We start from the raw sequence: 27,866 nt of genomic DNA, 5'->3' as shown, positions 1-27,866 counted from the left end.
TTGTTTTAACCTTGTTTATTTGGGTTTCTGTACTGACAAGCAAAAAAGGCATTAAGAGAATCTTGAAAATCATCGCAAAACATCCCAGACACACGTACTCCATTATACATTTTGTAATAGCAGTACTCAAGGCATATGTAGAATAAAGTTTTGATGTGAGTGAGACGCAGTCTTCAGCAGGAGAAGATTGAAATTGTTTTGACGACATTGACAATGCATTGAAATGATAGGAATCGGTGTCTAATGATGTCAAGCTTAACGGGTCATCATCCCAGTCGGCAAAAATTGCTCTTAACACTTTAACGTTTAAACGATAGGTTTTTCTGGCTGGAATAACAGTAACCATGAGAACAGCGCCTTGACACGTACAAGTCGATACATGGGTAACACTTCCACACAAATATTTACATGGAATTGGCAGAAGCAAATTACTGATGAAAAATTACACTGCCTGAGTCTTGTTGCTTGGGTAACAGGCATAAATCTTACGGTTAATTAACATCGGGCAAGGTTATAAATACAGAATTCATTGCCAAAGCTACGACTAAAAAGCAGGACAAAAAATTTAGATACTTTTAATGACTTTGTACAAAAATGGAATGGAAATTTACATGCTTAGTTTAAAAATTTTACAATTATAAACATAAACGCTAAATCTCAAACGAAACTAATCTTCAGGCCAATAAGTGGATTACAATTCTATATATCGCCGAATATAACGGGCAAAAAGGCACAGAATACAAGTCAAAATAGGAATGCAAAAGATAAATGAAGTAATTTCTCTCGTTGAAATGTTTTAGGCTACATATGGGTGCACTAAGCTCTATTGCATTAGGAAATTTTGCTGAGGGAAAGTGTTAATCACAACAGAGCCCACTTCATCGTTGGCTATAAATTTCATGACATAAATATAAACCGACTATTCAAACGATCAACTGAAATTAAAAATATAACAAACGTGCCATTGTGAGTTGTGTTGCGATCAAGATTACAAAAGCTGTTTTGAGCTCTATGAAGTGCACTTGTCATTTATAAATACGCCATATCGTGGGATTAATCCTTGAGCGCATTTCTGTGCTCAGATGGGAGTGTTCAAATATCATATGACGTCATGTCAGTTTTTTTTCACCCATTCCCATATTATATTGTGTAATGTGACGTTTTACTCAGGTAGGCACTTTAACATAGGACAGTTTTCCGTGCAAACCAGCTACCACCATTGCGCCGCGGCGCATTGGATAAGAAAGGTAGGACAATTTTCCTTATAAACTCAATTGATTACAGTCATTAAGATCCTTCTTGCACGCAGTTCAGTTGCAGAAGAAAAAAGAACATTAGCAGAGGGTGGAAATCGAAATGACTATTCCTTAACCCATTGGGCCAACGCTGCTTGTGGCGATACATTCACTTAATTTTCTTTGTATCAAAAATCTTTCGAGTATCGGTCAGAATATCACGTGCTGAGTCGCATGACTGAAATCAGCTGATTCGCAAGGAAAACTGTCCTATGTCAAAGTGCCTACCTTTTACTCAATCTCTATAGTGCAACTTAACGATGACAACGTGAAGTCCGATCGCCGTCAGAGGGCGCCATGTGATATACGAACAGCCCATAATTTAAAACCCAGATCGGACAATAGAGCCAGTTCTGCGGGATTTACAGGTCGGATTCCCCGTACAACGCTGTCGAGAAGCTCTCGTAGTCCAGCGCGTCGGCAGGCGCATCTGGGCCCGTGTAACGAGACATACGGGAGATGCAATATTCAGCTTGGTCAGGTGGCAGTTCACGACGCAGCTCTGCAGCCGTTATGTAAGGCTGAAAATAAAATGGTAAAAACATTAATGTGAACAAAAGCACAAAAGTTTAAGGTGAAATGCATTTGGTTTCAAGAAAACGTGCAAAAATTCATAACTTTCATTTGTGAAAAATTTAAATCTGGGCTACTCTTAAAAGTTCGGAGGTCTGCAGGCAGGCGCGGATTTATGGGGGGGGCCCAAGGGGCCCGGGCCCCCCCCGAAATTTTGTGAGAAATTGTTGAATGGTTTGATATGCTTCTAAACAGCTGATATTAGTCCCGCAGCAGACTTACAACCCCGTGTGACGTCACGATATTGAAAATGATGCTTTCAGTCTCTATGTCTCTAAAACAAAGTTTGCCTAAGTTTAAGCGAAACTGCATTGAAAGAGCAAGTTTTGCCAATACCAAACATCTCAGCCAGGAATTAGCAACAAGAAAACATAGAGACTTAGCTTTATTACCAAAAAAATGCCGAAGAAAACATGATCTTATCCTTTTGCTATGCCACCGGACAGCACCATTTAACAGGAATATTTATACCCATATTTTTGTTGAAAATGCTCTCAGAATGCACCAAATTCAAAGTAATTTTTCAAAATTTTCTGGGGGAGGCCCCCCAGATCCCCCGCCGCTGGGTGTCGCCTTTGGCGAACACGCCGTCGGGCTTCGCCCGCCGGCCGTCAAAACCCCCCAAATTCCTGGCTACGCCACTGATTGTTCATATCTGTTTTATCTTTATTACTTTTTAATTCATTTTCAAATTTTCTGGCCCCCCCCAAAAAAAACTCCTAGATCCGCGCCTGTCTGCAGGCTTAGTAAATTTAAGAAAGGGATGCGTAGCTTTGCAAATTGAGAACCAATGCTGGAAATGGAACCGAACGCTTAACCAGGCAACTTCAAAACCATTGATCATGCTGCGGAGTGAAAATGATTTAATCACATAACGACCATTGCATAACTTCTTTGCCTCAATTTTCGTTTTCTAATCGAAACGACCACAGTCCAAAACGTAATATCAGGTTTATGGTTCAGCATAAAATTCCATTGCATCTCTGGACGATGAAACAAGCTTAGTGTTCGAAACGTTTTCTCAATCACGAGGCCTGTAGGACCACGGTATGTTCTTTCTAAAATGTTGAAAAAACATAACTGTTTCCAACATGTTGATACGGGATGAATTCCTTCATTTTCATATTTCCATACCTTATCTCCGGCAAGAATACGGAATGAATCCACCACTTGTTCGGCAGTATCGGAATCGGTCTTTTCCCTCGTCATGAACTCGATGAAGCTCTGGAAGGTGACAGAGCCAGATCCAGTTGGATCGACCATGGCCATGATCCGTTGGAATTCAGCTTCGCCCTAGATACATAAACATCACTTGTTGGCATCTGGATGAGTTTATTCGCTGATTTCTTACAAGTACCGCAAAGTCATTGGGAGTAGCCTATACATTGGTGACAGCTGTTTTTGAGACAAAGTTCATAATACCCTGGAAAAAGCTAAGAAACTATGTACCAGTGCTTGGTCATCAATTTCAAAGTTTTTTGTTTTGAATTGAAAGTACAACGGGAGACACTAATCGTTTCTAGCACTAGTTGCAACGTTTATCTGATGAAAGTAAAAGCAACGACAAACAGGTTGATTTATTGCTTGTATACTTGTAAACTTTTCAATATTCAGGGAGACATTAAAGCGATAACCTTTATTATTACACATTTTGGACCAGACTTTATCAACTGAGCTACCAATACACAAAACTTTTTATATTATTTTTGACAAGCTACCATCAAGCATGATACTAGCCTACTTTTAGCATGATACTAACTTCCACATAGCATAATTTGTGCTTTTAGTACACTTTTTATCCCACTTTTAAAAAGTTAAATCTTCACCCAAAATCAAACAAAATTGCATTGTTGGAAACATAGATGGTTGGAACGATGTAAAAAAGGCAATTTTCGCTGGCAGAAATAGTCAATTTGATACATTCATTGGGAGTGGAAATTTCGATGAGGAAATAGAGTAATCACACGTGAAGAGAGATGCTGTGAGAGCGTAGTCATGAAACAATCAGACAAGAGCAGGATTTAACAACCGTCGATCGTTGTAGATCTTTGGTTGTGCCTAAACAACTATTCAAATATCATAAACAGGAAAGCTACTTGCTTGCTTTTCATCACATCTCCACTGGACGCCAATATGACAGTTTTGGCAACCACATTCAATTGTGTCATATCATGTATGAACAGCCACATATCACAAAACATTCATTTTTCCACTCCCAAATGATTGTCGGTTTTAAATTGTACAATGGTACACTATGTGATGTAGTGAAAAACGTGTTTACAAGAAAGACACACCACCAAGCAATTGGTTTGCAGCAAACACCATGTTACAAAATCTCCGAGTTCCTCATAATCAGTGCACTTATGTTCAGAAGCAAGTGAGGAAATAAAGAATAAGTCAACTACAAGCAAGATACAAATTGAGTATGCCCAATAAAAACCCATGACTAAACGAATGATCAATCTCATTTGAAAGAACAACTCAGAACTGCCCGATTGAATAATAACTTACCGAGTGAATGTTGAAAAGGCACAGGCAAAAAAGTATAACCTCACTTTCTCTCAATCTCCTTCATGTCACTGTTTAGTGTTTATGTTACAAATAAAATCCGATATAGTTGGCTAACCAATCGGATCGGCTTGACTATCGACCACGTGATATTGATGCAATAATCAAGCTTTTCTATTTGATCAGTGAAGGGTATTGGAATTTGAATCATTGAGCATAGTCAAGTTGTCGTGTTGTTATAGCGAATATTATAGCAAGAGAGTAGCGGCAGCCATACCTTTTCTGTTTTTCTGTCGACCTCAGAGCCGACGGAAGTGAGAACTCCACTGAACTCCTCTGGACTGAGGGCACCGGAATTGTCCTACGTCATCAAACATGCGGTGTTACAATCATGCAAACTTGTTAGAGTTAATGTTGCAAGACAATCAAGTCACACAATTTCATAGCCATCAAACGTTAGAAGACGTTGAATCACTATAAAAGTGCCGAACCTGAATGAATTTTCGCCAGGTAGTCAACTCAGCAGTAGTCAGCTGGATCGCCAAAAACACCAGATTGTCAGTCAACGTCCATTGATTAAAAGCATTTTTTTAAATGAAAATGGCGTTTATTTAAAGACTCCATCTGACTGCTACTAACATCTGACTACAGACAACAAATGCGCCATGTTCAAACTTGTCGTGAAGGTGACTAAATGAACCACAGCGGATTTCTTGTCCTCGGAAGAAAATAGAAACACTGAGTAGCTGATCTGTCTGTCACATTTCATGCACTTGCAGCAGATGGTAAGTTGTGAGCAACCCTTCATGCCGCCAGAATGGGAAAGTATTATTGGCCCCACTTTACCTTGGGGGTATCAAGGGTGACATCAAGCCCGGCCATGATAAGGCAACCTCGGAAATTCTCAGCAATTAGCATACCGTTCTGGTCCTGTTGAATCCAGAAGTGTTTAAATACACACGGATCGAAAACACACAATAGGCAATTCCTTAGCACAAAATTGTGAATAAGCATCAAAGAATGCCTTCGGTACGGCAAGTATTCACATAGTGTTTAAAGTTTAAACGAACAGAAATAATGCCAAAACCTAAAGTTGCATAAAAATACCATTTTGCGGTAAACTAAGTGAATTGGATGGGCGATTAAAATATCACACTGCAATGATCGAAAACACACAGAAAGGTGATGATTCTTTGATGAAGCAATTTTCCCCAACAATAGCAGTGGCATAACGAATAAGACTGCTGCATTTTCACAAAATAAAATATAAAAAGACGTAAAACATATCAGTAGAAAAACATCATTGGCACTTGACAATTAACCAATATCTTGCCACCGCAATTTAACATTGAGGGTGTTGGATTCTCAAAATATGGGAATTTCATGCTAAAACCGTGGTAAGAACCTCAAAGGTCTATGCAAACCAGATCAACATTCTACTTTTTGGCGGACTTTGATAACCCAAATAAGAGCCTTACTTTTCCTTTTTTGTGGCAATAAATAAATCAGAACAGCAATTTCAGACAAAAATCCTTTCATTGTAAAGGTCATCAAAATGATGGCGATTAAAAACATAAAGACAAATAATTACTGAAGATGTAGTTATTGCAGCTTTGCATTTTGCAAAGTTTTTCAACAAATGCTATAAATTGATCAATTAGCTCAAACCATACCCTGTCGAAGTGGTTGAAGGAAGCCCGGAATTCGTTCATCTGTTCCTGGGTTAGACCTTTTGCATCTCGCATCAGGATCTGGTTCTCCACCTCATTGATGGTGAGAGAGATAGTGGTTTGAAGATGATCCCATCCTACTCTGAGATGCTCCATGCTATACTTGGTCTGCGTGTTCCCAAACGCCATGGCTTCTTGAATAACCTAGAAATATTTAAAAAAAAGAAAAAACGCGTTTTGTATAATAAAACTGATGAACAACAGTCGACTGTGGAAAGATAATAGAGTCAGGCAACTTTCATTTCTTCTGGGTCACCTCTTTTTCGCTAATACTGACTTTAATTGGAATCAGACATTTTTAATTCCATTTCAAACTTCCAAATCAGAATGCATCAGATCAACTCACAAGTATTTCCAGTCAAAATACAGATTTGTTCAAAATCTTTCTAGTTTTAATCCCACGATGTGGGACCGGAGCGAGTTTTCTATTTCCACAGTGGTTTTATTGTGCGCATCATCTTTTTCGATCTGACAATTGCCATATCCTCCTTAGTATATGCTATTATCTTCATCTTTTTCTAGGATATATAATGTAAGATATCTTCATCTTTTTTCTAGGATATATATCTAGGATATCTTCATCTTTTTTCTGTTCTGCACCACCAAAGCTTTCCTCTAGAATTGTTATACAAGTTTACAATATCGATTGTGACAACGTACCTGGTGATGACCTTCAAGTTCGTCCATCTTCGGCTTGTACTTTTGTATTTCCGCCTGGTAGGCCTTCAATCGATTGATGACGTCTTCCAGAGCGCCGCTCATGTCGGTGGCGATGCGAGTAATTTCCTGCGACACAGTTGACGTCAGAAGATGACGTAGTAGCTTGCTAAAGTGGCATCATACTCAGAGAAAGAACGTTGCTGTGAGGCGCTATGGAATAGCCAGTGAGCAAACAAAAATTAAGTTTAAATCTTCCCAATAACTGTTGAAACTGAAAAATTTAGGCATTTAAATGTTAGGTTACGCGTTATCAAAAAATCTTTGTTATAATACTTGCATTGTTGATAAGCAGGTCGCCCATACAAAGATAACTGTGAATGATGCACCACTTGGAATAAAAGTCTTTGTTCAATTAAACTATGTTAAACAACGCAATTACTGTATTGTGGAAATTCATTTCTTTTTGAAAATAATTAACCGGTGTATAAGCGCTGTATTTTATTGATACAGGCTCTTGGCAACAAATTAACTCTTCACTTCAACGCAGCCACTGTAAATCACATGTCAATTCTATAAGACGATAGATAATAAGAAATTAAAGTAACCAGTCATACCTCAGTCTTCTCTTGGATCCAAGGACCTAGTTCATTAGCCAAGGCAGCGTATTGTGAGCGAAGGCGTTCGTGATTCTCCTGCTTGGCAAATTCTTCTTGAAGAGCAGCATCTCGGCTTGGCACTAGCTCACCCACCTTCGTCCACTTTAATTCCAATTCCTGCTCAATTGTCAAAAGTTTAAGAAATAACAAACTCTAGGATTTAAATCGATTTTGAAGATCATGCAATCTACCCAGACGTGAAATTCAACGAGTATTAGACAATGCTTATTCCCCAATGATGCTTTCAAAATGTTCACTTGGCGTTGTTTATGATCTGACATCCTGTGATCATCGTCTGCCACAAAAGCGGAAAGTAAAACGATTACTTCATGCTCCAGCAGCGATTTTATATACGGTAAGTAGCAAAATTATTTTGTCAATACAGAAGAATTCGTCTAAATTGACATCGTTCAATTCGCCTTGTTCGTCACATTTTTGTCGGTCCCGGCACAATTCCTATAGTTTTGATTTGTTTGCATAACTTGCCAGTTCGTTAAACTCGTCACTTTTTTCTAATCCCCTTGAGGTAACAAATTGGGAGAATTCTACTGTATATGATGAAAAATTTGTAGAAAGAAGCATTGACAACGCACTTCATGAAGTTTTAAAGTACAACGCAGAATAAAGATGAAAGAGTGCAGAGAAGAAAATGAAATTATCAGTGACCATAAAAACATCCTCAGTACGTATCAACTCGGCAAGGTCGTTAGGAGATTCTTATTCAAGGATTAACAAATTGGAATGCAAAAGCAGAAATGCTGTGGAAAACTCAATAAGAATAAACCATTCATGAACAAACCAGTTTAGACCAGTTACTAGCAGTTCAAACCAGTTACTTTAAATTTTAACAAAAACATGTATGGTTAAAGTATCTCTACAATACACAGACAAGAATACTAAACCGACTTCTTGTCATTGGGCCTCTTTGTAGTTAGTGAACCAGAACACATGGTCTGAATTAGTGAGTATTCCATTATTTAAGGTCAAACGTAATCGTAATGGTTAATGAAAGAATCCAGTCGCAGAAATCAAATTTCAACACTTTCACTTTTTTCACAGCAAAACACTCTTTGCAGCGAAATCTTTACATGAAAGATGCGAGATGTCAGGTAGCAAGCCAGCCTTTTTACATTGATTCAACGTTTGCACACGTTGAATCAATGTAAAAAGACCTGAATTGTTGGCTGGGATGCGACGAGAAGCAGCATCAAGTTTGCGAATGTAAACACGTTAAATGTTAACCAAAACAACATGGTAAATTAAAACAAAACAACATGGAATGATGTTGGTGAAACAACCTTGAATCTACACGTAATGGCAACGTTCTAGAGAAGTCAAGTTTCATTATGAAAAAACAATGTTAATTTTACGTAATATGACATTGTAAACATTGCTTTCGATATTTTTTATTCCTAAATTTTACAAAAGATTTGAAACACAAAATCAAAGGTAAAAATCCAGCCTTTCATGTTTAGTGATTCAGCCGCCAGCCCTTTGGGTAACTATTTGCCTAGAAAGTTGAGGTAAAAAAAGCAAGAGAAATGGTAAATTTCAGCATCTGGACTAGACTCTCGACCATTTCTCAATATTTGGTTACACCACTCACAAACACTCGATTCTATGCAAGTTCAGAAGACTCAAACCTTCAAAAACAAATCACAATTCAAATTATTCTAAATCACTTTCCGCTGAACAATGACCGTAAATAAGCTACAGTTCTTATTATCGCATCTACAGGTTTGCCACACAAAGCCAACATACTCTCTTAGCCAGTTGGTCGGCAGATAAGTAATGAAATCCTTTCTGAAATATCCAAGTTACAGTCAGTGGGATTAAGCAATGCACCATCTGTGAGCTTCTCAGAGCAAGAGACAAATAAAATAAGACCCTGCTGAGTAAACTAAGACTACAGTACATCAATGAACGTTAACGAAGTAAAATTTGTAAAAGCTTTTTACATTTAAATTAAGTTGATTGGTATCACAACATCAGTGGGATGACCAGAGATTCTACAAAGGAGGGCAAAGTTTGCTGAGGGGCATACTGGTCATCTCACTGTGCCGGAGCTATGACACAAAAGGTAGAAAGGGCATTTGTTTAGTTGGTTACTGCTTGAGATTGGTCGCGTGAGTTTTTCAACTTTTAACAACGCTGAACAAATGAAATTAGCGAGTTGTCAGCACCCAGACAGTAAATCAGTTATTTTTTTACATTGATTCAACGTCTGCCACTGATTTTCTGTCTGGGCAACACTTGACGTGATATCAACATAGTCAAAACAAGTGATTTTTAGCTCTACAGTCCTCCCTTACACATTTTGTTTATATTTAATGTTGGTATCTACATCGGACCAAAAACAGAGCGTTGAAATAAAACAAACCTCAGCAGAGATGGTTGTGTATGGGTTGTCCAGAACATCCTCGGACAAGTTGTACTGCTGCTGTATCTGCTTTATCTCGTTGATGAGAGAGATCATTGATTCCTTCTCTTTTTCGGCATCTGGAAGAGTTGCCTTGAAAGTGTCGTGCGAGGCTATGAGGTTCTGTTGACACAACATACTTCGTTACGTTTGATTCGTTCAACCACTTTCTAAAACGGAGAGAACGTTATTAACACTCCTAGATAGCAAATCAAGGTATATAGATTAATTGACATGATCATTGAACATTGATTCAACGCATGCACACGTTGAATCAATGTAAAAACACGGCTTTGCCAGGTGGCTTTGCCTTGGTAAGAGGGAAATCACAACTTTCCCCATAAGCACAATCTTTTGTAGTATGGACAGTAAACACCGGATGATATAGTCGTTGGTGATTAATATTGATGAAAGATGATGTATTGACACGAGATCTCACCAAAACCCAAAGTTGCCCAATATTTTTTAAATTTCCAGCCCAGTTGCCAATAACAGTAGCCCAAAAATAGCCCAATTATTTAAAAGTTGAAACAATTGAAACAAGCCCAAACGTAGCCTAAAATTTGAAAGTTTGCATTAAATTAAAGTCAAAACAAAAAAGTTTTTACCTAAAAATGGTATATATTCATTTTATGAAGTTTGTGTTGGTTTGAAACAAAATCAACCAACAACTGGTGAAATTTTCCTTCGACTCCAAAACAAAACCAACCCAATTCTATAGAAAAATCGCAGAACTTCAAACCCTGCTAAATCTCCATAAACAGCGCTGACTTTCGAAACATTCCTCCTTGCAAAGACCACCTGATGTTTGGATAAACATTATAAAAAAAAATTCAAATTATTAAGAGGACCTTTATTTCCTCGATCGAGTGGACAATAAACATGTCTTGTAGATCCTCCATGGCGCAATCCATCCAGTTGTTGAAGGGAGCAGCACGCTTGGCGAATTCAAGATGCTTTTGTTCAATTGATTCTAGCATCCGTTCCATGTCCTGACAACATAAAAGGAAGCCTTTCTTACTTGTCAAATATAGATAGAAAGTACTCTAGGAGTGTATGCTTACACTTACACTAGTGTATGCCAACAAATCAGTTCTTTTTTACAGTGACTTAAAATCTGCAAACGTTGAATCAATGTAAAAAAGACTGATATGCTGATTGAAAATCTCCATACATTCCGCATAAAAATCGCATGGACTAAGATGGTAAAACGATGGTAAGATCAGCAATGCTGTATGAAATGCAGGCAGTAGCCCTGAAGAAAACACAGAAAGGGAAAATGTAAGTGGGAGAAATGAAAATGTTGCAATGGTCTCTGGGGTTGACAAAGCAGGACAGAGTAAGGAATGAAACCATCAGAGAAGGAATACAAGTCGGAAGACAAGCTGAGAGAGACACGCCTTAAATGGTTGGGTCACATCGTAAGAAGAAGCAAAGAATCGAAGATTATGTCGGGAGAACAATAAGACAATTGGAAGTGGGTCAAAGAAAGCGAGAAAGACCGAAAAAGAAGATGGATAGATTGTGTGACAAAAGATATGGAAGTAGTGGGAGTGAAGGAGGAAGATGCTGCTGACAGAGTGATGTGGAGGACTGCAATCTGCATCGGCGACCCCATTTGAAGTGGGAATAAAGCTAGAAGAAGAGTGCCATGCCCTGATGGTTTCTGTACATCTTATAAAACAATTGATTGATTTGTTGGTTCTGCCATGGTTCTGCCTTACGCTTTGCAATGCAGAACAATCATTAATACAAGAAAATATAAAGACTGAGTTTCAAATCGCTAATCCTGCCAAGCGAAATTAGATCAATAAAAATATTAAATGAGAACATTCGCCAAGCAAGTGGGATTGTAGGCTAAAACATAACGCGTTCTCTTGATAAATACAAAGCCCATAGGGTATTCGAAAAGCCACTTTAAAGGGTTTTATGAACATCATTTCTTCAAAGTGAACATTTTCGAGGACACTACGACTTTTTAAACACTCAATACACATTCATACGATTGTGCAATAAGCAAAGATTTTGTAGTTTCGCCAAAGACATGTAACTTACTTCCAGAGCGCTACGTCGCTTTTGCGTAAGATCGCCAAGCAAGTCCCATTCGTCGCATATCGCTCTACACTGCTCGTTGATGTTGGGCGAGTCGTGATATTCCAAGTCACTGCAAGAGAAATCAAGGCTATGACGTAGACAAAACGTCATTGTAACGTCATGACATAACATCCCTGTACGAAGATAAAGCTAAGCTGTATCACAGGGTTTAACATTATTTCAATGTGAAGACAAACTATACAAAAAAATCGAATTTTTTCAACAATGTGAACTTTCTATGACGTAATTGCATTCAACATCCAGAAAAAAAATCAATGTCTGTACCGCGTGCTAACATGACTAGACACGATGTCAACTCTTGCAATTACAAAGAAACAAAATCGTTTTTACAACCTTGCCCTCTGGCTTGTGCAAAGAGAAGAAACAAGATTAAGAGTAGCTTCAGTCAGAAATGCTGTTGACATCGTTTTTACGTTGCCACACGTCAAAACAACGTAAAAACGGAAATTAACCGATAGCCGTGTGGTGTTCGTGGAAACGTAAAGAGATTTCAAACAAGCTTCGTAAGTAAACAAGAAACCAGACAATTTACTTTAATTCCTGAGCAATCTTGGCAATTTGTTCAACCCTGTCTTGATGGGCAGCCAAGTCACTTTCAAACGCTTCGTGCTTCTTTATAGCAGCCTGTTTGAAAAAAGAGCGTTATATGGAACAATCTAGCACGTTTCATCTGACGTGGTTAGTAGTAAACTAAAAAGTGTAGTGACACGATATATGAGCTTTCGATAGACAATGATAACTTGTATTGCTCACAAAAATTATGTTGAGTTCCACTTTAAGCAATGGTCAATTAGTTAATTGGGAGTGGTCATAAAATATGGTGCGAGATTTAATTGGTCAGATCAATTGATGCTATTCTTTAAAATTAGATTTAAGAAAAACAACTTCCGATCCACTTCATCAAACATTGAGTTAATGGCTGATTTGCTGGATGGGTTATTATTATAGTCACAACAACCTACAAAACTTACCTTGATTTCTTGCAAATTGAACCCTTTATAATCTTCGGTTTTAAGCATTTCGACTTGACCAGAGCTCCATCTGTTATGAATTTCCGCCTTTTGATAAAACTTCTTCGCCAAATGGTCTAGTCTTTCCAACCTAAAAAATAAACCAATTTCAATACGATTTGGGTTCGTAAGAAACGAAAATAACGTCTTTTAAATGTTGCGACGACTTTGCAATTACCTTCGCATTTCCGACAGAAGCCATTCTTCGTATCCTTTCTCGGAGCCCTCCAGCCCTTTCCATGCGTTCGCTATGTCTGAAACGAGTTTGCCATCAGATGGCATGAACGCCGGTCGATTGCTGAGGCGCAGCTTCGTCTGCAGGGTGTTGTATGCTGCCTCCAAGTGGCCTTTGTCTTCAGACTGGGCAATAAAATATCAAAGTCACAAGAAATTCCTTTTGGACACCCCGAATAACACAAAAGAGACTTAAAAAATGAAAAATTCCCCTCGAATGACCAATTCTGCATTGAAATGAAGGTTTCACCATCCGATCACTTCCCCTCTCACCGGAGCAAACGTCTCCTGCGCAAAGTGGAAAACACTAACCTACTGCGAATCAATGTTGGTGGCACCAAATATGCTATGGTGAAGTGGGGGCACTGTGTTCACTATAGGTTCTTGTAGAATAAAGCCTCAAACAATTGACGTCTTTTTGTGCGCCCCAGGCTACCACCAAGTGCAGCAGGTGGGACTTTTCAGTGTACAACTCTGTAAAGGAAGAATGTGCCGACGTAGACAATCAATAAAATTTAAAAAGATTTGATGGAACACTGACAGGCATGATGGGCACTTTGGAAATACATTTTGAGATTTTATCAAAAAAGATTGTGTAAAAATGCACAAAACAAACTGAACAGGAGCACCTTTGGAGGCTTTTGGTTCCTCCTGTAATCCCGAAAGTCATCCAGTTTTTTCTGCACCCCTTCCATGGTGTTATCGGTGGAACGGTCTTCAAGCCATGGACGCATTCGGTCAATCCATTCAAGAAGCTGTGACGACATCCAACGCATGAACAATTGAACATGTACGCTTACGCAACGTCGGCAAGCTAAATTCACTGAGCCCACGCCTTCGTAGAAGCGAGGTGCAATAGCTATTACAAGTACAAGTCAACCCAAAGATATGTAGCAGTAAAAAGAAGAAATTAATTTTATAGCAAAAAAAAAATACTAATCATTATTTTATGATGTCTAACTGTAATGCTGGCTTCCGTATGAAATCCAACTGATGCCTAACAACGGACACTTTCGAGTTAAATCAACTGGGAGATGAAGAAGTGTCTTGTCAAGATGCAGTACTGGGAGCAACGATTCAGATGCTGAAATTAACTCAAAACTTTGCCATAAGGGCAGTAACCGTGAAAGGTGCATTTACATCAGAAGCCAGCCTCTCGTATTCATCCATCAGTCTTTCGTTATCCTGGTTCACACCGAGCACTTTCAAGATCCGGTTTGCGGCGGTTTCAGCCTGTTTAACACAAAGGGGTAAGCATTTAGCTTAACGTTAACTGAGTTGAAGTCAGTTTCCGGTATGACGGGTCACTATGCAACTTTCAGACAGCGAAGGTTGTTACTCTTACACGGTTTCAACAATGTACTCGACTTTGAAACGATGTAAAATGGATATATCTTGGCTGTTCTCATGCGGGCTAGTTCAAAATAAAACTAATGTCCAGGTCACCACAGTCAAACAATCTTACAAGCTGATACGTAAACACTACTAACAGCGATGCAATAGCGGCCGCTTAACAATATCGCTGCATGCAAAGTGTATGTGAAATGTGAATAGTTGAAGATTATGAAGCACGGGAATGATTTAACGAAAATAGAATCAAATCAATGACTTTTGCCACACACAGTACCTTCTGAGCGCCCGAGAAAGCGTGGTAGTAGCAGGATACATAGGTCATGATCGCTCTCTCATCTGGCTTGACCATATCAACCAGTTCTGATGTAATAAAGCAGAATTAAGATCTCACATGCTTTATAAAATGATCTATAGTGAACAACATAAAGCTGAAAGACTTTGCGCAACACATTGGGCTATTTAGTTTCCTCCTTAAGAAAGAATAGTTGATAACTACTGACGGATCAGACAAAATCGACTTGCCTAAGAAAGCGATAAAACTTGAATGAAATGTACCAAAACCTTCCGAATCGCGAATTTATCTTCCAAGGTGTGATTACATTTCATACTCATGCATAAAATACTGTAGCCGTATAGAAATGCAATACGCAAGGCATATACATTAAAGCAAGGGCAGAAACACACATACTCGACTCTTACCTTGCGCTTCCAACATTTGAGGGATGTCAAGATGCTTTTCCGCAACTTCAAAAGCTGTTTGAAGATTGGTGAGAGGATCGTCCTTAAAATAACGCATGTATCAAGAGTCAAGAAAAAAAATCTCAAAATGCTAAAAACTTCATCAGGCTACAGTACTAGCTTAGCAAAAGTTTTGAAAACTAAACTTTTTTTATCTTTTTTTGAATAATTGAATAAGCACTGAAGGTGACAAGAGGTTAGTTTTAAAAGTGAGAGTTTTTAGATTTGCATCCCTTGCGATCAAGCACAAAACAAACCGCATACCGTATCCAATAAAAATTGCAAGTTTTTCTAGCAGGGTACTTTTGTTGCAGGTGACAGTAAAACAACCTGCCAGTCGACTTTCTTTCGTCAATTCAACATCGCCAAATGTTAAATTAACGAAACATAACGATATGCAGCTGATTGTGCAATCATGCGGCTTGAACGGAAGTAGTTTATTATGACGCTGCGCAGTGGAAAATGAAAGGCAAGGCTGTAAACTTATATGAAGTGCATGAGGGCAAGGAAGTCAATTTTAATCTTCATAGTGAGGTGTTGACAACCCTTCCTTCTCTACTTTTTGCAGAACTCTTAAATTTTTAAGTTATAGACGTTGCACCATCACATACTGTACAATGAACAATTATACATAGAAGGTGTTCTTTGATTTCATGGAGAACTGTGTTGGTAAACGAACGACAAAGCTCCAATAGTGGCAGAACAGACTTCTATCCCGGAAAGGAAAGTTGAAACAAAAGTGATGAAAGATGACGTCAGACCCAAAGACTGGGTTGAATTAATCTCAATAAAAGGAAAGCACAGGAAAAAGGCTACAAAGGTTGACAGATCCTTGCTGGCGGGGCAAGCGTCGAGTCTCACCCACTGAATATGAGACAAACAAACGATGAAGGGATGATGCTGCCTTCCAATATCGAACTAATATTAAATTCTGGTGGTTGAAGATTTTAGGATAAGTGGACGGAAAGGCAAAGAAAAAACTTTGCGTCTATGTACAAGCGTGTCATTAATGTTTAGGAAATACATGACCACGCGCTGTCGGCTGGTGTCGAACCTACAACCTTTGAAGTGCCAATCTTCCGAAGTCATACCACTAAGCCACGTAGGCAACTTCGGTAAATCTGTCATTTACCCTTCTAATATTCTGGAATAGATTCTAGTCGCCAAACATTAGCAAAGAAAACAATTTCGTGTAGATTTCGAGGAATCAGTTTAAATAAACTTTTAGTAACAATTTGGATTTTAAAACTAAAATCTTTGCATCTGTCGGTGATGTTTGGTGGAAGTTTGCACTAAAGGAGAAAACAGCAACTGAAAGTCTGAAAGAACCCAATTGTTTAAGCTTTTATTGGAGCAACCACAGCGTGATACTTTCAACAGTTAGATTGCCACGGTAGAGTTTGTTCTCTCTCCCAATGTCAGCAACACCCCTGGAAGTTAGTGCCTTTTGAAGTTTCATAACAATTTACGAGGAAGGAAACGCAACTTTCCATTCTGACGTCAGCTCAACGTGCAACAAAGCGGAACTACAATACCAGTTTAGAAACGTAGTTGCGCTAATTTCGGATTGTGCTTAGTAAGTAGTTTAGTTATTTCCGTGTAGTGAGGCCTATACTGAAATTGCAAATGCACTTCAATCTGCTAGGACTACCCAAACACCAAAATGGTAAATTTTGCTGTGTAGGACTGTAGGTCGATATAGCAAAGTTGGAAAATGACCAAATTTTCTAATTAATATCTTTTCTTGCCAACCGAAAAGCAACAAGTAATACCACCAAAGAAAAAAAATTGCCGTTTTTTCGTCTTTTTAACGTCTGACGGCGTTGAAACGATGTAACAATGACAACTTTCGTTGGCAGGGATGTTGAACGTGAAAAAGAAACACACGTAAGAACTGACAAACTTACTTTCTGCAGCTTGGCGTAATCGATCAAATCCGGCCTGTGTCGATGGATTAAGGCACAGAAGGCCAGACCATCTTTCCAGCTAAAATTGAACGAACAGTCAGAAAATTAAGGTCTAACGCTACTCTTTTAAAGCTAGTTTGATACAAACAGAACAACACTAAAAGTATTACTGTTAATTTTAGTGTCCACGGCGTTAGAGAGGTACAGCCACGCAATAAAAGCGATGTCGTGACATAGCAGCATCATTCGTAACTAAATAAAAGTTACCGATAAAACACTTCAGAAATGAAAATAGCTGAAGTATACCATGAAAAGTTAAAGCACACAAGAAACAAAAACGTTTTCTCAACACTGAAAATGTACCAATGTCATTTATAAGCATCTTAAGTTTCCAAACGAGCACCTAAAAAAGTGATTTGAAAGAATTGATCACACAAATGTTCAGAGCGAACCAAAATGAAACGTCTTATTACATTGATTCGCCTGGTGATTTTATGAAAAAGCTTTGGTTTGGGAAACAAACAAGTTTTGACGATTTGTTAATATTTGTTAAAAATACAGCAAGACTTTCGGCATCCAACTTGACATTGACAAAGACTGCTGTTACTTAGGCCAAGTGGTGCTGCCTTCAACTTTGCAGGAAAACACGTGACCTCTCAAGGGGTGGATCTAATAATGCAACCTCGACTTTGACAAGCCTCGTATCGTTGAAATATCACGCGTAAGAAAGCTCCGGTCCTTCCGTCCATTTACTCGGCTGCTTGCACAATTCAATCATCGAAGGCCCGACTCGAGGAAACTGCGTCAAACTAACGTGGAACAAGGTTGCATCACGGAGTACTTAAGATATTTGTACCCAGCAAAATCAGTCTGTTTTATATTGATTTAACGCCTGCAGATATTAAACCAATACAAAAAGGGACTGTTTTTCTGGTTACGAAGGTGCAATACAGCCGTACAAACCTCATGTGGAAGTTTTGAACATTGACATTCTTGTAAGGAGCAGTCTTGCGTTGGCACCACAATAGGAGACCTTCCTTGGCAGAAGATTCTGGAAGACACGTCAAATAGAGTTAAATCTTATGGCACATACAACTTTCAGCTTTCTTACCGGTGAAACACAAAATTTCCCCCCAAACGATGAATCAAACAGTACGGACGTAATTAAAAAGATACATCAATTGAAGCATAGTAGCACGAAATTCCTTTTAATTTAATGAATTAATTACGCTAAGAAATAAGATTGTTGTGCAAATGCCAGCATTCGATAAATGCAAATTAACAGTACTATCTAATCTGATACGGACATGCAAAGTTTCTTTCAGATTCTGTTAAGCTGTATCACTTGAGCCTTGACCAAGCAACATTACACGGAAAGATTACAACATTACACGTTAAATTAACGGAAAGATTACAAATTATTCTTGAAATAAAAAATGTTTGAAAAAAAACTTAGACAACCAAAGTATATGATAGATAGACCAAGTCCTACACAGAAGAATGATAACCAGGGAAACTACAAACACCCAATAATCAAAACACAAGTAAACATTAAACTAATCAGTGAATTTTAACATTTACTAGTGAAAATTAAACTTATCACAATCAGCATCGGTGCAATTAAGTATTGGAAATCTCAGAGAGCTAATTAGTCGTTTTCACATGGATGCAACGTCAGTAAACGTTGAATAAACGTAAAAAAAGACTAATTTGCTCGCTTGGATTGAACAGCAGCAGGCCAGCTTGGTAAGTTTACGCTGGGGCGGCTAAAGGCTAATGCTGTACGAGGAGAAATACGAAATCAGCAGGAAGCGGCAGCAGTATGCTTCCTGATGAAACGCATGCACCACGCCATGAAACACAACAATTGCAAAGTTTTCTTTCTTTTTTCATTGATTCAAATAACTTTAAGAAAAGGCTTCGGCCAGCCACGAGGGCGTATCCATTGTCATCAGCAAATTTTGATATTGTCTTTAAAACTCGACATACAAAGAGCAACAAAAAGCATTATAAGAAAATGTTTTCATTTCATGCTAGTATCAACCAGTTGCATAACCCCTTGTCAAACCGGGAGACCCTTCCCGTTATCTGTGATGACCTGAAGACGATAGCTAGTCTTCAAAATGGTTTCATGTGAGCATGCAATGAATAATTGGATATAATTCACAAGAAATGCTTTGGCAATAAGCTAGCAAGACACCTTCAACGGAAATGTCTTGAATAGCGAATCGCAAGATAATCGTCCAAATCATTCCGAGTGTCATCTTCACGTTTCCGTCGACGATCTCTGGAAAACAATGAACAAAAACTGGACAAGTGAAAGAATGCGGAGTTCAAACAGCTTTTGTTTAACTGTAAAAACAACCAGATTACAAAGTTCAACGCCCGCCAGTTTGGAAAAATCTCAATGGTTTTACCTGTGCTGCCCCAATAGGGGCAGTTGGATGTTTACATGTTAACAACTGAGAATGTGGTGTTGTAGATTCATTTGCATTAAAAAATAATATAACAACTGACATAACGTACAAAAGAAAGTACTTCTTCCCATCATTTCTGAATAGGTCATGCTTCCAGACATTCTTGCGCTAGCCGGTTTAAAGCATGCACCAGATTCTTTCATGATTACGAGTTAAATGATTGGGACTGTTCACCAAGGGTGCAATTTAAAAGCATGGCACTGTACGTTTTTCTAGTTTACAAAGTCCTCAGGGAGCTAAATCAGATGATGGTCACGTGAGTTACAATTTACAAAGTGACATAATGACATTACAACATCTTTTTCAAACTAGCGCTTTGTACCACCATCATCTTTTTCAAACGTAAACGAATCTTTATGAACCCAAACGTTTAATGCTTTAACTTAATGCTAACAGCTTTTAGCATTTGGGATTCTGCAAACACATGTCTGAGACCAGACGTCTACTAAACCACATTGGGCAACACTTTACTCCAATGTGCAGCATTCAAAACACAAGGAATGCTTCCAGTACGTTTCTTACCTTCAGCACCAATGGAAACAAGCTTAACTCCTTTGCTGGCAATGAAGTCAAGTGCTTTGTTGACATTGGCGATTTTATGAAATCGCATTTTGCCTCGGTCGGGTTTAGGTAGATGCTCTCCTGATATTACCTACAGTTTCATTACCACAGCATAAACATTTTTGGCAACAATTTCCTCTTTATATAATTTACATTTCTAATCTAGAAGATTCTCAATACTTCGTAGGCCTATATCTTATTAGTCTAGTGATGTGGCGCTGGTTTAAAAGATTCAATCGCTTCCAAATCAGTACTAAAATCACTTGAAATAAACTTCTTTATTCGGTGTTTTTATTGCCATAAAGCGTTTGCAAAAAGAAGCTTGAAAGGTCAAAAGTGTTTGACAGTGCTGAATATTCCACATTATATATACCAGTATATAAAAAAACAATTACCTCGAGTAAAAGCATAAGTTTGAGACCATTTCTAAAGTCATCTTCGATGGTTTCAATCTGGGTGCCGACCTTCCTCAGATGAGAGTTGCACCAGGCTGTGAAGGTCTGTTCACAATCAACAACGTTAAGTTAAGTTTATTTCCGACCATCAAAGTGAAAAATAGAACTTGCCGTAACACAGCAGGAGTCTAGAAAAGTTAGAAGCAAAAAAAACGAAAATGTTAAAGCGTGCCTGGGACCGAAGTGATTTACCAAGTGCAAAAAACAAGACACGGTTGCAACACCTTGAAACAATGGGTACCGTGATATAGTATAGTGAGCCATGCACAGTACCGTGGCTGGTACCGTATCATATCGAATTCCACTAAAATAAAGAAACATGCATGTGCAAACAAGCTGTGTTGTTTGCTCAAGTTGCAAGAACCTTCTTTTTTGCCTTGATTACACGTCGAAAATTAACGGTTTCGTTAGCTGGATTGCAACACGTAGCAGGCAGAAAGGAAGTCGAAACCTATTGTCCAAGACTAGCATGGAAACTCGGATCATTCTGAAACCATACACCTCGGACTGACGCATCAGTCAACTGGTGCATGCATGCGCGCGATTGTGCACCGTAGAAGAAAGGGCATAGCTCAGCTATGCTTTATGACGTCACTGCCCAATACCATTGACTATTTCAGACGTACTTTACACAGGCATCCGTTGCTTAGCATATTCTGCATTACTGTAGCCCTCTGAAGATGTGCGCAGGTGAGATGCTGGTGTTGTGAGAAACTTTCTGATTATTTCAATATAATGCATTTTAGCTAGGAGGGGAGAGAATAAAGTTGAACAATAAAATTACAATTGCATACACAGACTAAAGTTAAACAAATCACTTGCTAAAACGAGAGCTAAATGACAATAGTTCTGTTGCAAATAGGTAAAAGATGTCACCACAATAATAATACCGCTGTAGACAGATAAGTGGTTTAAGCTGTATACATCGACGCTCCAAGCTGGCAAAATCAGTAAGCCTTCAGGCAAGGCGCTGATGAAATTAATCCAAAAATTGGTGAAAAGCCGGAGCGGGACTTAAAGGCATAAAAGATAAAAACAGATATAGTTTTCTCAGACAGACTTTAGCACAACCCTCAAACGTGAACTCACAATCCTTCCACCTATGGCCAATCAAAATGAGGCGTGTTGCGTCACAAACGGATGAAATTACCATATTTAGTTGCGCGTTTTTGGCAAGTCGAATCGTTCCATCACTCATGGATAGTGATCGAATTGGCGCATTGATTGTTCTCACCGCATTTGGTGCTAATTTTACTGCAATGTGAACATGAATTATGAGCAGTTTTAAAACGCGGGCGTACGCGGCATGAGTTGGTGCATACAGATATTGTGAAAAGCACACACTTGTTGGCTGTGAAAAAATGTGTCCATTAATTTCAAACAGATCAGGTGAGAGAAAAACTCAGAATCTCCAAAGCCCAATCGACTTGCTTATTCAAGAATTGCCAACTTTTGGCGAAAAAACTCAACAACCGAAAGTAAAATTGGACGGAGAACAAGGAACAATAAACTTGGTGTTTTCAGAGCGCTGCTGTAACGCTTCGGATCTCCTCAGCGCACTGATAACACAATGAAGATTTATCTGTTTCACAAAGTTATCAATTTCGATTCAAAATCACGTATTTGCAAAGTTAGAAACTTCTAAATTGAAAATTTTAGGTTGCCACATTAGCAAGTACAGGACGAGACGAGTTATGATAAAGCACATGAATTAAAGGACAAAATTGTAGCACCCGCAACCAGAATGGTACTCGAAACAACACAACACTAAACTAACAAAAAAAATCTTTATTATGACCTCCAGAGTCAAAAAGAACGTAGCTAAAAAAAAGTCCAAAAGGCATATTAACAAAATATCACAAAACGATTTTTCCGTATTTCGCCTTTAAGATATTTGAATTTGAACATACACCGTTCTTGTCGATTACAGCTAAGCAAGAATTAATCCTTTCTAGCACTAGTTACAACGTTTATCTGATGCAAGTGAAAGTAAAAGCAATTGCTCGCTGTACTAGTGAATGCTCAGCCAGGAAGAACGCTCCCTTCATAAAGTCTAATTTATGTATTTACTTTCACCAGATGAACGCTGCAACTAGCTAGAAACGACAATTATGCTGATGAACATCCAAGCTTTTCAGTATTCAAGAACTAATCGGTAATACGACACAGTCTCATCGTAAACATTACATTAAAATATTCCGCAAGGCAGCTCATGGGCTCCATGGCGTCCGTCCGTCAAAGCTAAACTTGATATTTTAACAAACATTTTATTCTCAGACGGAGTTGACCGTTGAGACTATTCAGAAATACATTAATGCGCTTACGGAGACGTCAATACCACCTATGAAACAGTTGCGTGTTTTTCTGAGTTCTTCTTCAGAAAAAAGTGATACGGTACACGGGTACACCATACAGGCCATTAGAGTAAAACCGTTAAAAGTTAAAATTACAAAGTATTAAAATGAATAATGACAAGTGACAACATGCAAAACTATCACATACGTGATTAACTGTAAACAAAATTTGAAAAAAGCAGTTATGTATTCCAACCAAACAGTCAAACATAGCTATAGTTATATGTGCCTACCTTTCTCTGCTGGCGTTCCCATGCTGGGTCAAGTAGGCCTTCCCTGTCCCATCCATCTTCTTGCTGCATGTAATTCCCGGTTTGTTCTTCCATTGTAGGGTACCACCTTGCTTCAGCAGTAAAATTTAAACTACTTTACCTTTTTATTGATGCCCTTCGGCACGCCCTAATCATAAAACAAGTTGTCTGTTAGTCCAGTAAAACCATAGAGTGAAGAGACGATTGATGATGCTCATATCAGTTTAGCTACCGCATTGCTGAACCCGTTAATGTGTTTCCGTGCCATTTTTCAGCTAAAACTGCACTTTGATCACAAAAACTATTTGGACAGATCATCATTTGATCTGTGACATCCGGGTGATTAAAGCTGAGCTTAAATAACCGAGACTTCCCGTTTACTGCAAAAAAATTTTCAAATACTGATTTTACTGTGAAGAATTTAAGAGCCATGTCGTTCTGCGGTAGTTAGCATGGTATATGATATTGCGGTTTTGTTTTCCCGCCCCTTTCGTACGTGATTGGTTCCAAACTAACCGGCTAAGAGTACAGTCATAACACGTTTACAATGACAAAACCTATATCATGACACGAGATTGAAAATCAAGCAACTTTACGCAGAACACGTCGCAGGGAGACTTACTACGTGACACAAAAATAACTAGCCGTTTTGCAACTTGCTTCGTTGTGCAATGTAGAATCAACATTAAGTGACGCTAAGATATACTACATGGGAAAAGCTAACATCAACAAACCAAAACCGGCCTAATATGATCAAATCTTGCAAGCTGAAATACATGCGATATGTAGAGTTGTGACACTGGTATCGCTTTACAAAGTCGGCTGCTGGCTTATTCATACTGAGCTCTGATTACAAGTGAGTGCTAGGTCATTCTATTAAAGGAAACGCTGGGATTGACATTGTTTAACAAACAGTAGCAGTTTTGTGTCAGCTTTTGAAAGCTTGTTGAACAAATGGAACCAAATGCTTTGCTTGTACGCCTGTATCAAATGTTGAATAACAAAGTCTAAATAAGATGAAGCCTGGAAGCACATGCCAATGCAAACCCAATAGTAGATTAGTCTGCACTCAAATGAACATTATGATCAAAGATCAGACTGATGTTAATTTCTTCGCAAAATTTTGACATAAAAAATCATATTTTACACTTTCCAGGACCAAAGCAATATAATTTCAATGTTTCGTTACTTTGGTTCACTGGAAATGTGATGATATTTGGTAACATCAAAATTCAAGGAAAATTAAGGTCTTTCGAAACTGGCATTTATTTGCAAAACTCCTTACACAGTTCTACAATAAACTCAAGGTTTAAACAAGTTGGATGCAACTTGTTGCTGTACACAAAACCTTGACATCGCTCTTTTGCCATGGTCATTTTTGTGAGTTGTTAGACGTCAGGTTATAAGCAGTACTTTGACTGGAAGACCATAAGGTTTGTTGATAGTTGTACAGGTAGAAAGTTTCAAAAAGTGTTTGATTTTACAGTTCTAGGGGCTGAATTGTGACAGTTAACATTTTAACGAATGCTATCAAAATATCAAAATGTAAACCATGATACATGAGAATTGAGATGCATTATATCTTGTTCAAATGAATACTTTGCAGTTGAAACTCATAGACATAACGACTTTACATAACATCAAAACAGCACAGCATAAATTCTATCAAGAATATAATGTTACAGAATGGACTCCACAATTGTTTTGACAATCAACACCAATTGCACTGTTCTTATCTATAGCATGAAAATGAAGGTTTGGAATGTTTGTTTTAGAATATTTCTTATACATTACAAGTATGGCTAGAGTCTAGCTAGACCACCAAGTCATATTGGTCGCCGTAAAGCTGCTACACCACAGAAGGATCTTCTTGTTTATAAACTCATAAGGCACACCCAACTGTTTCAGCCTGAGCACTATTACAGCATTAGAGCCTGTAATGTTTTGCAAGATCTGACAGCAGTGCTGAATGATATGCTGTCATGTATGTGTGCAGATTGCTAAGTCACACAAATCACAATACCCGCTTAAAACCACGATAATGATGTCATAATTATACTATTTACACGTTTTCCAGCAAAAAGCCTCATGCAAAAAACATACTATAGACGGCCATCTGTAGCTTCATATTTCCAATAAACAGTCTTGGTATCGTATTTTATTCGTAAGTAGCCTAGGCATGGTGCACTCTTTGTGCCTGATGTGCCCACTTTGATCTGCTGCATGATCTCTTTCTTTTATTTTCTTAAATTCCGGAGCAAAGCGCTTTTCTATGCTGGACAGCACTGCTCGAAAAAAAAGTTTCCCCTTGCCCGATGGCCTTTTCTACATTTCCTTATTCTTGATTTGCTGAATCTTTGTTTGTTTGTCATATCTTTATCCTGCATTGCGGGAGAGCGGACTTGAGCGCTATGCATCGGTGTACGCCTTCCGACGTAAACCTGACCCACGCTGCAGCCGACGGCCATGTCTGTTTCCGATTGTCTACTCTACTTATGACTTAAATTTGGTACTACCCATTACTCGAAATCGATCACTGGGTAGAGGCAATTATCGTAAAGTTTCTTGCCCAGAGAAACAACAGCAAGTGCGGGTGGCTGGAGTCGAACATGCAGGCTCTCGACTGCGAGCCCAACGCGCTTGCTGTTGTTTCTCTGGGCAAGAAACTTTACGATAATTGCCTCTACCCAGTGATCGATTTCGACCACTCAGCCACTGCTGCATACTTGTGAAACAACGCTGCACGGAACAGCATGAGATTCACACAATGGGGTCATTAAGCCGACGTCTTTACTTACAAGGGGCAAACCAGCAAATACGTATTGTTGCAGAACTGTTTTATTGGCCGGCAATTCGGGCAAGTGGTCAGCTCTCTCTTCAGCCATTTCACTAAGACACAAACAAAAGATCCTAGGGCCTTTGTTTTGTTCCAAAATGGATTGCGACTGATTGTAACGTTGACTGACCATTCCTGATGTGCAATAAAAATTAAAACACAAAATTAATTTCACGATGAATTCCAGCGAGCGACGAGTGTCCCGATATGACAAAGAAGGTCATCAGTGCCGTTTGATTGTCGGGCATTGCTAGATGCGATGTTCTCCAAGGCGCGACATACAATAGTTACAATACCATAATTCTGCAATAAATTTTTGAAAACTCCATGCGCGTATGAAGCAAATCTCGTTTCCGAAAACCATGAAGGAGCTTTCAGATTGATGCCGAGATTGTGGGCCATATCAAGCGCTGCTTCAAAGGCTTTTTCGAATTGGAATTTGCTTAGTAGGCTATTGCATCAATATCTCTGTAGACACTGTCGATTCAGGATATGCTTTTCCGCATATCTTTATCAGCGAGTTGTAACAGATATGCTGCATCCCATGAAAAATTGACGTTCATTTTGTCCCGCAATTGTGTACGATATGTTTGCTTACCTACAGTTATTCCAACAGATTTTTGTTTTGCTTGTAATTTCCTTTGACAGTCACTCTCTTCTCCGATGTGAACCAAATTTTCTTGGTGTGCATCAGCAGCCATGTGTCTTGCTATGGATTTTTTTAAGTTAGTAAAACCAACTGGCTGGTTATTGTCGACAAAGTCAATTCCAAGTGAAAGGTCACAATAAAATACTCCAACACCACATAGAAATCTAACACTAATGTCGATAGAACAAGCATCATCATCATCAACCAATTTTGATTATACACTACAGGCCATAAATATACAGACCTCATGTCGAGGGTGTGGCCTGTCTGTCTGTCGAGAAAGTCTTCCCCTTTCCCCATCACATACCGTAGTAAAATGTTGTTGTCTACATCTAAGGTAAGTTTCGCTTATTTGTTGAATAGATTTACTACTTTGAAGTAATATTTTTACAGCAGAAACTTTGTCGTATATTCTAGATTTTATTGCACCAGTTGGACGAGATTGCGTTGACTTGTCTGCTGACAATTTCATTTCTGCGAGTTTTTCGAGTATCTTGTCAACTTTTAATTCATTTCAGAATTATTTTGCAATTCAGCTCCAATTGTAAGATGACGTTTTTCAGGCTGGTTGTTCGTTGTTACAATTTTCATGGGTTGCCCTTCCAATAACTCGATGTCACTGTCCTCGACTTCTTTAGCCAGTAGCACCTGACTGTGTTTTGTCGTTTTCTTATTTTTTTTTATTATTTTTTTTTTTCTTATTTCGCCTTGATTACTCTGCTTGTCTTGTGGATGTGGTCTTTTTCCGAGTGGATGAGGATGAGGAAAAAATTTTCATTAGACTTATTTGACAATATTCTTTAATAGGAAAACCTTGATGTTGCTGACTGGTCGGGTATGTTCACTAAGCCTGTCTCTTCGCACACACACTCTGCAATAGCCAAACAGTGTGAATTTTTTTATCAATTGCCTTTTTCCCATAAAATCTTTCACAAGTTGGTATACTAGAATTTACGATTATGATATCACACTAGCCTATCAACTTTATTTCGTAAATCACGTTTCTTGTAAATAAGCATTTGCAACGCTCATATAAAGACGTTAACAATGTGATTCTTACGGTAAAACTTTCCTGCAAACTGACA

The 27,866-nt window shown here is 38.6% G+C and overlaps 1 protein-coding gene across 1 annotated transcript; it reads right to left on the bottom strand.

The window, feature by feature from the left end:
- Positions 1-97: 97 nt before the first annotated feature.
- On the bottom strand, positions 98-23,440 carry LOC145782886 (alpha-actinin-1-like). Its single transcript, XM_082594651.1, has 22 exons — positions 23,279-23,440; positions 20,632-20,736; positions 20,198-20,327; positions 19,399-19,485; positions 18,162-18,249; positions 17,199-17,277; positions 15,253-15,334; positions 14,828-14,913; positions 14,341-14,433; positions 13,830-13,955; positions 13,145-13,326; positions 12,928-13,057; positions 12,489-12,580; positions 11,897-12,005; positions 10,693-10,833; positions 9,803-9,964; positions 7,381-7,539; positions 6,767-6,892; positions 6,050-6,250; positions 4,654-4,737; positions 3,003-3,161; positions 98-1,816 (listed from the first exon to the last, which is right to left on the bottom strand). The coding sequence occupies exons 1-22, from the start codon at positions 23,369-23,371 to the stop codon at positions 1,658-1,660; spliced, it is 2,673 nt and encodes an 890-aa protein (XP_082450777.1). The 5' UTR covers positions 23,372-23,440; the 3' UTR covers positions 98-1,657.
- Positions 23,441-27,866: the final 4,426 nt, after the last annotated feature.

This window comes from Aplidium turbinatum, chromosome 1 (genome assembly GCF_918807975.1).
Source record: "Aplidium turbinatum chromosome 1, kaAplTurb1.1, whole genome shotgun sequence".
Lineage (NCBI taxonomy): Eukaryota > Metazoa > Chordata > Ascidiacea > Aplousobranchia > Polyclinidae > Aplidium > Aplidium turbinatum.
Note: the sequence above shows the minus strand (reverse complement) of the source record. Positions and strands in the feature narration are given on the sequence as shown.

Excerpts from the sequence above, each read along its gene's own strand:
- LOC145782886 (XM_082594651.1), bottom strand. The coding sequence starts at position 23,371 with ATGGAAGAACAAACCGGGAATTACATGCAGCAAGAAGATGGATGGGAC. Across the intron at positions 19,486-20,197 it reads TGTTTCCATTGGTGCTGAAG|AGATCGTCGACGGAAACGTG; the intron begins GTAAGAAACGTA and ends ATTGTTTTCCAG. Across the intron at positions 7,540-9,802 it reads ACACAACCATCTCTGCTGAG|GAATTGGAATTAAAGTGGAC; the intron begins GTTTGTTTTATT and ends ACAATTGAGCAG.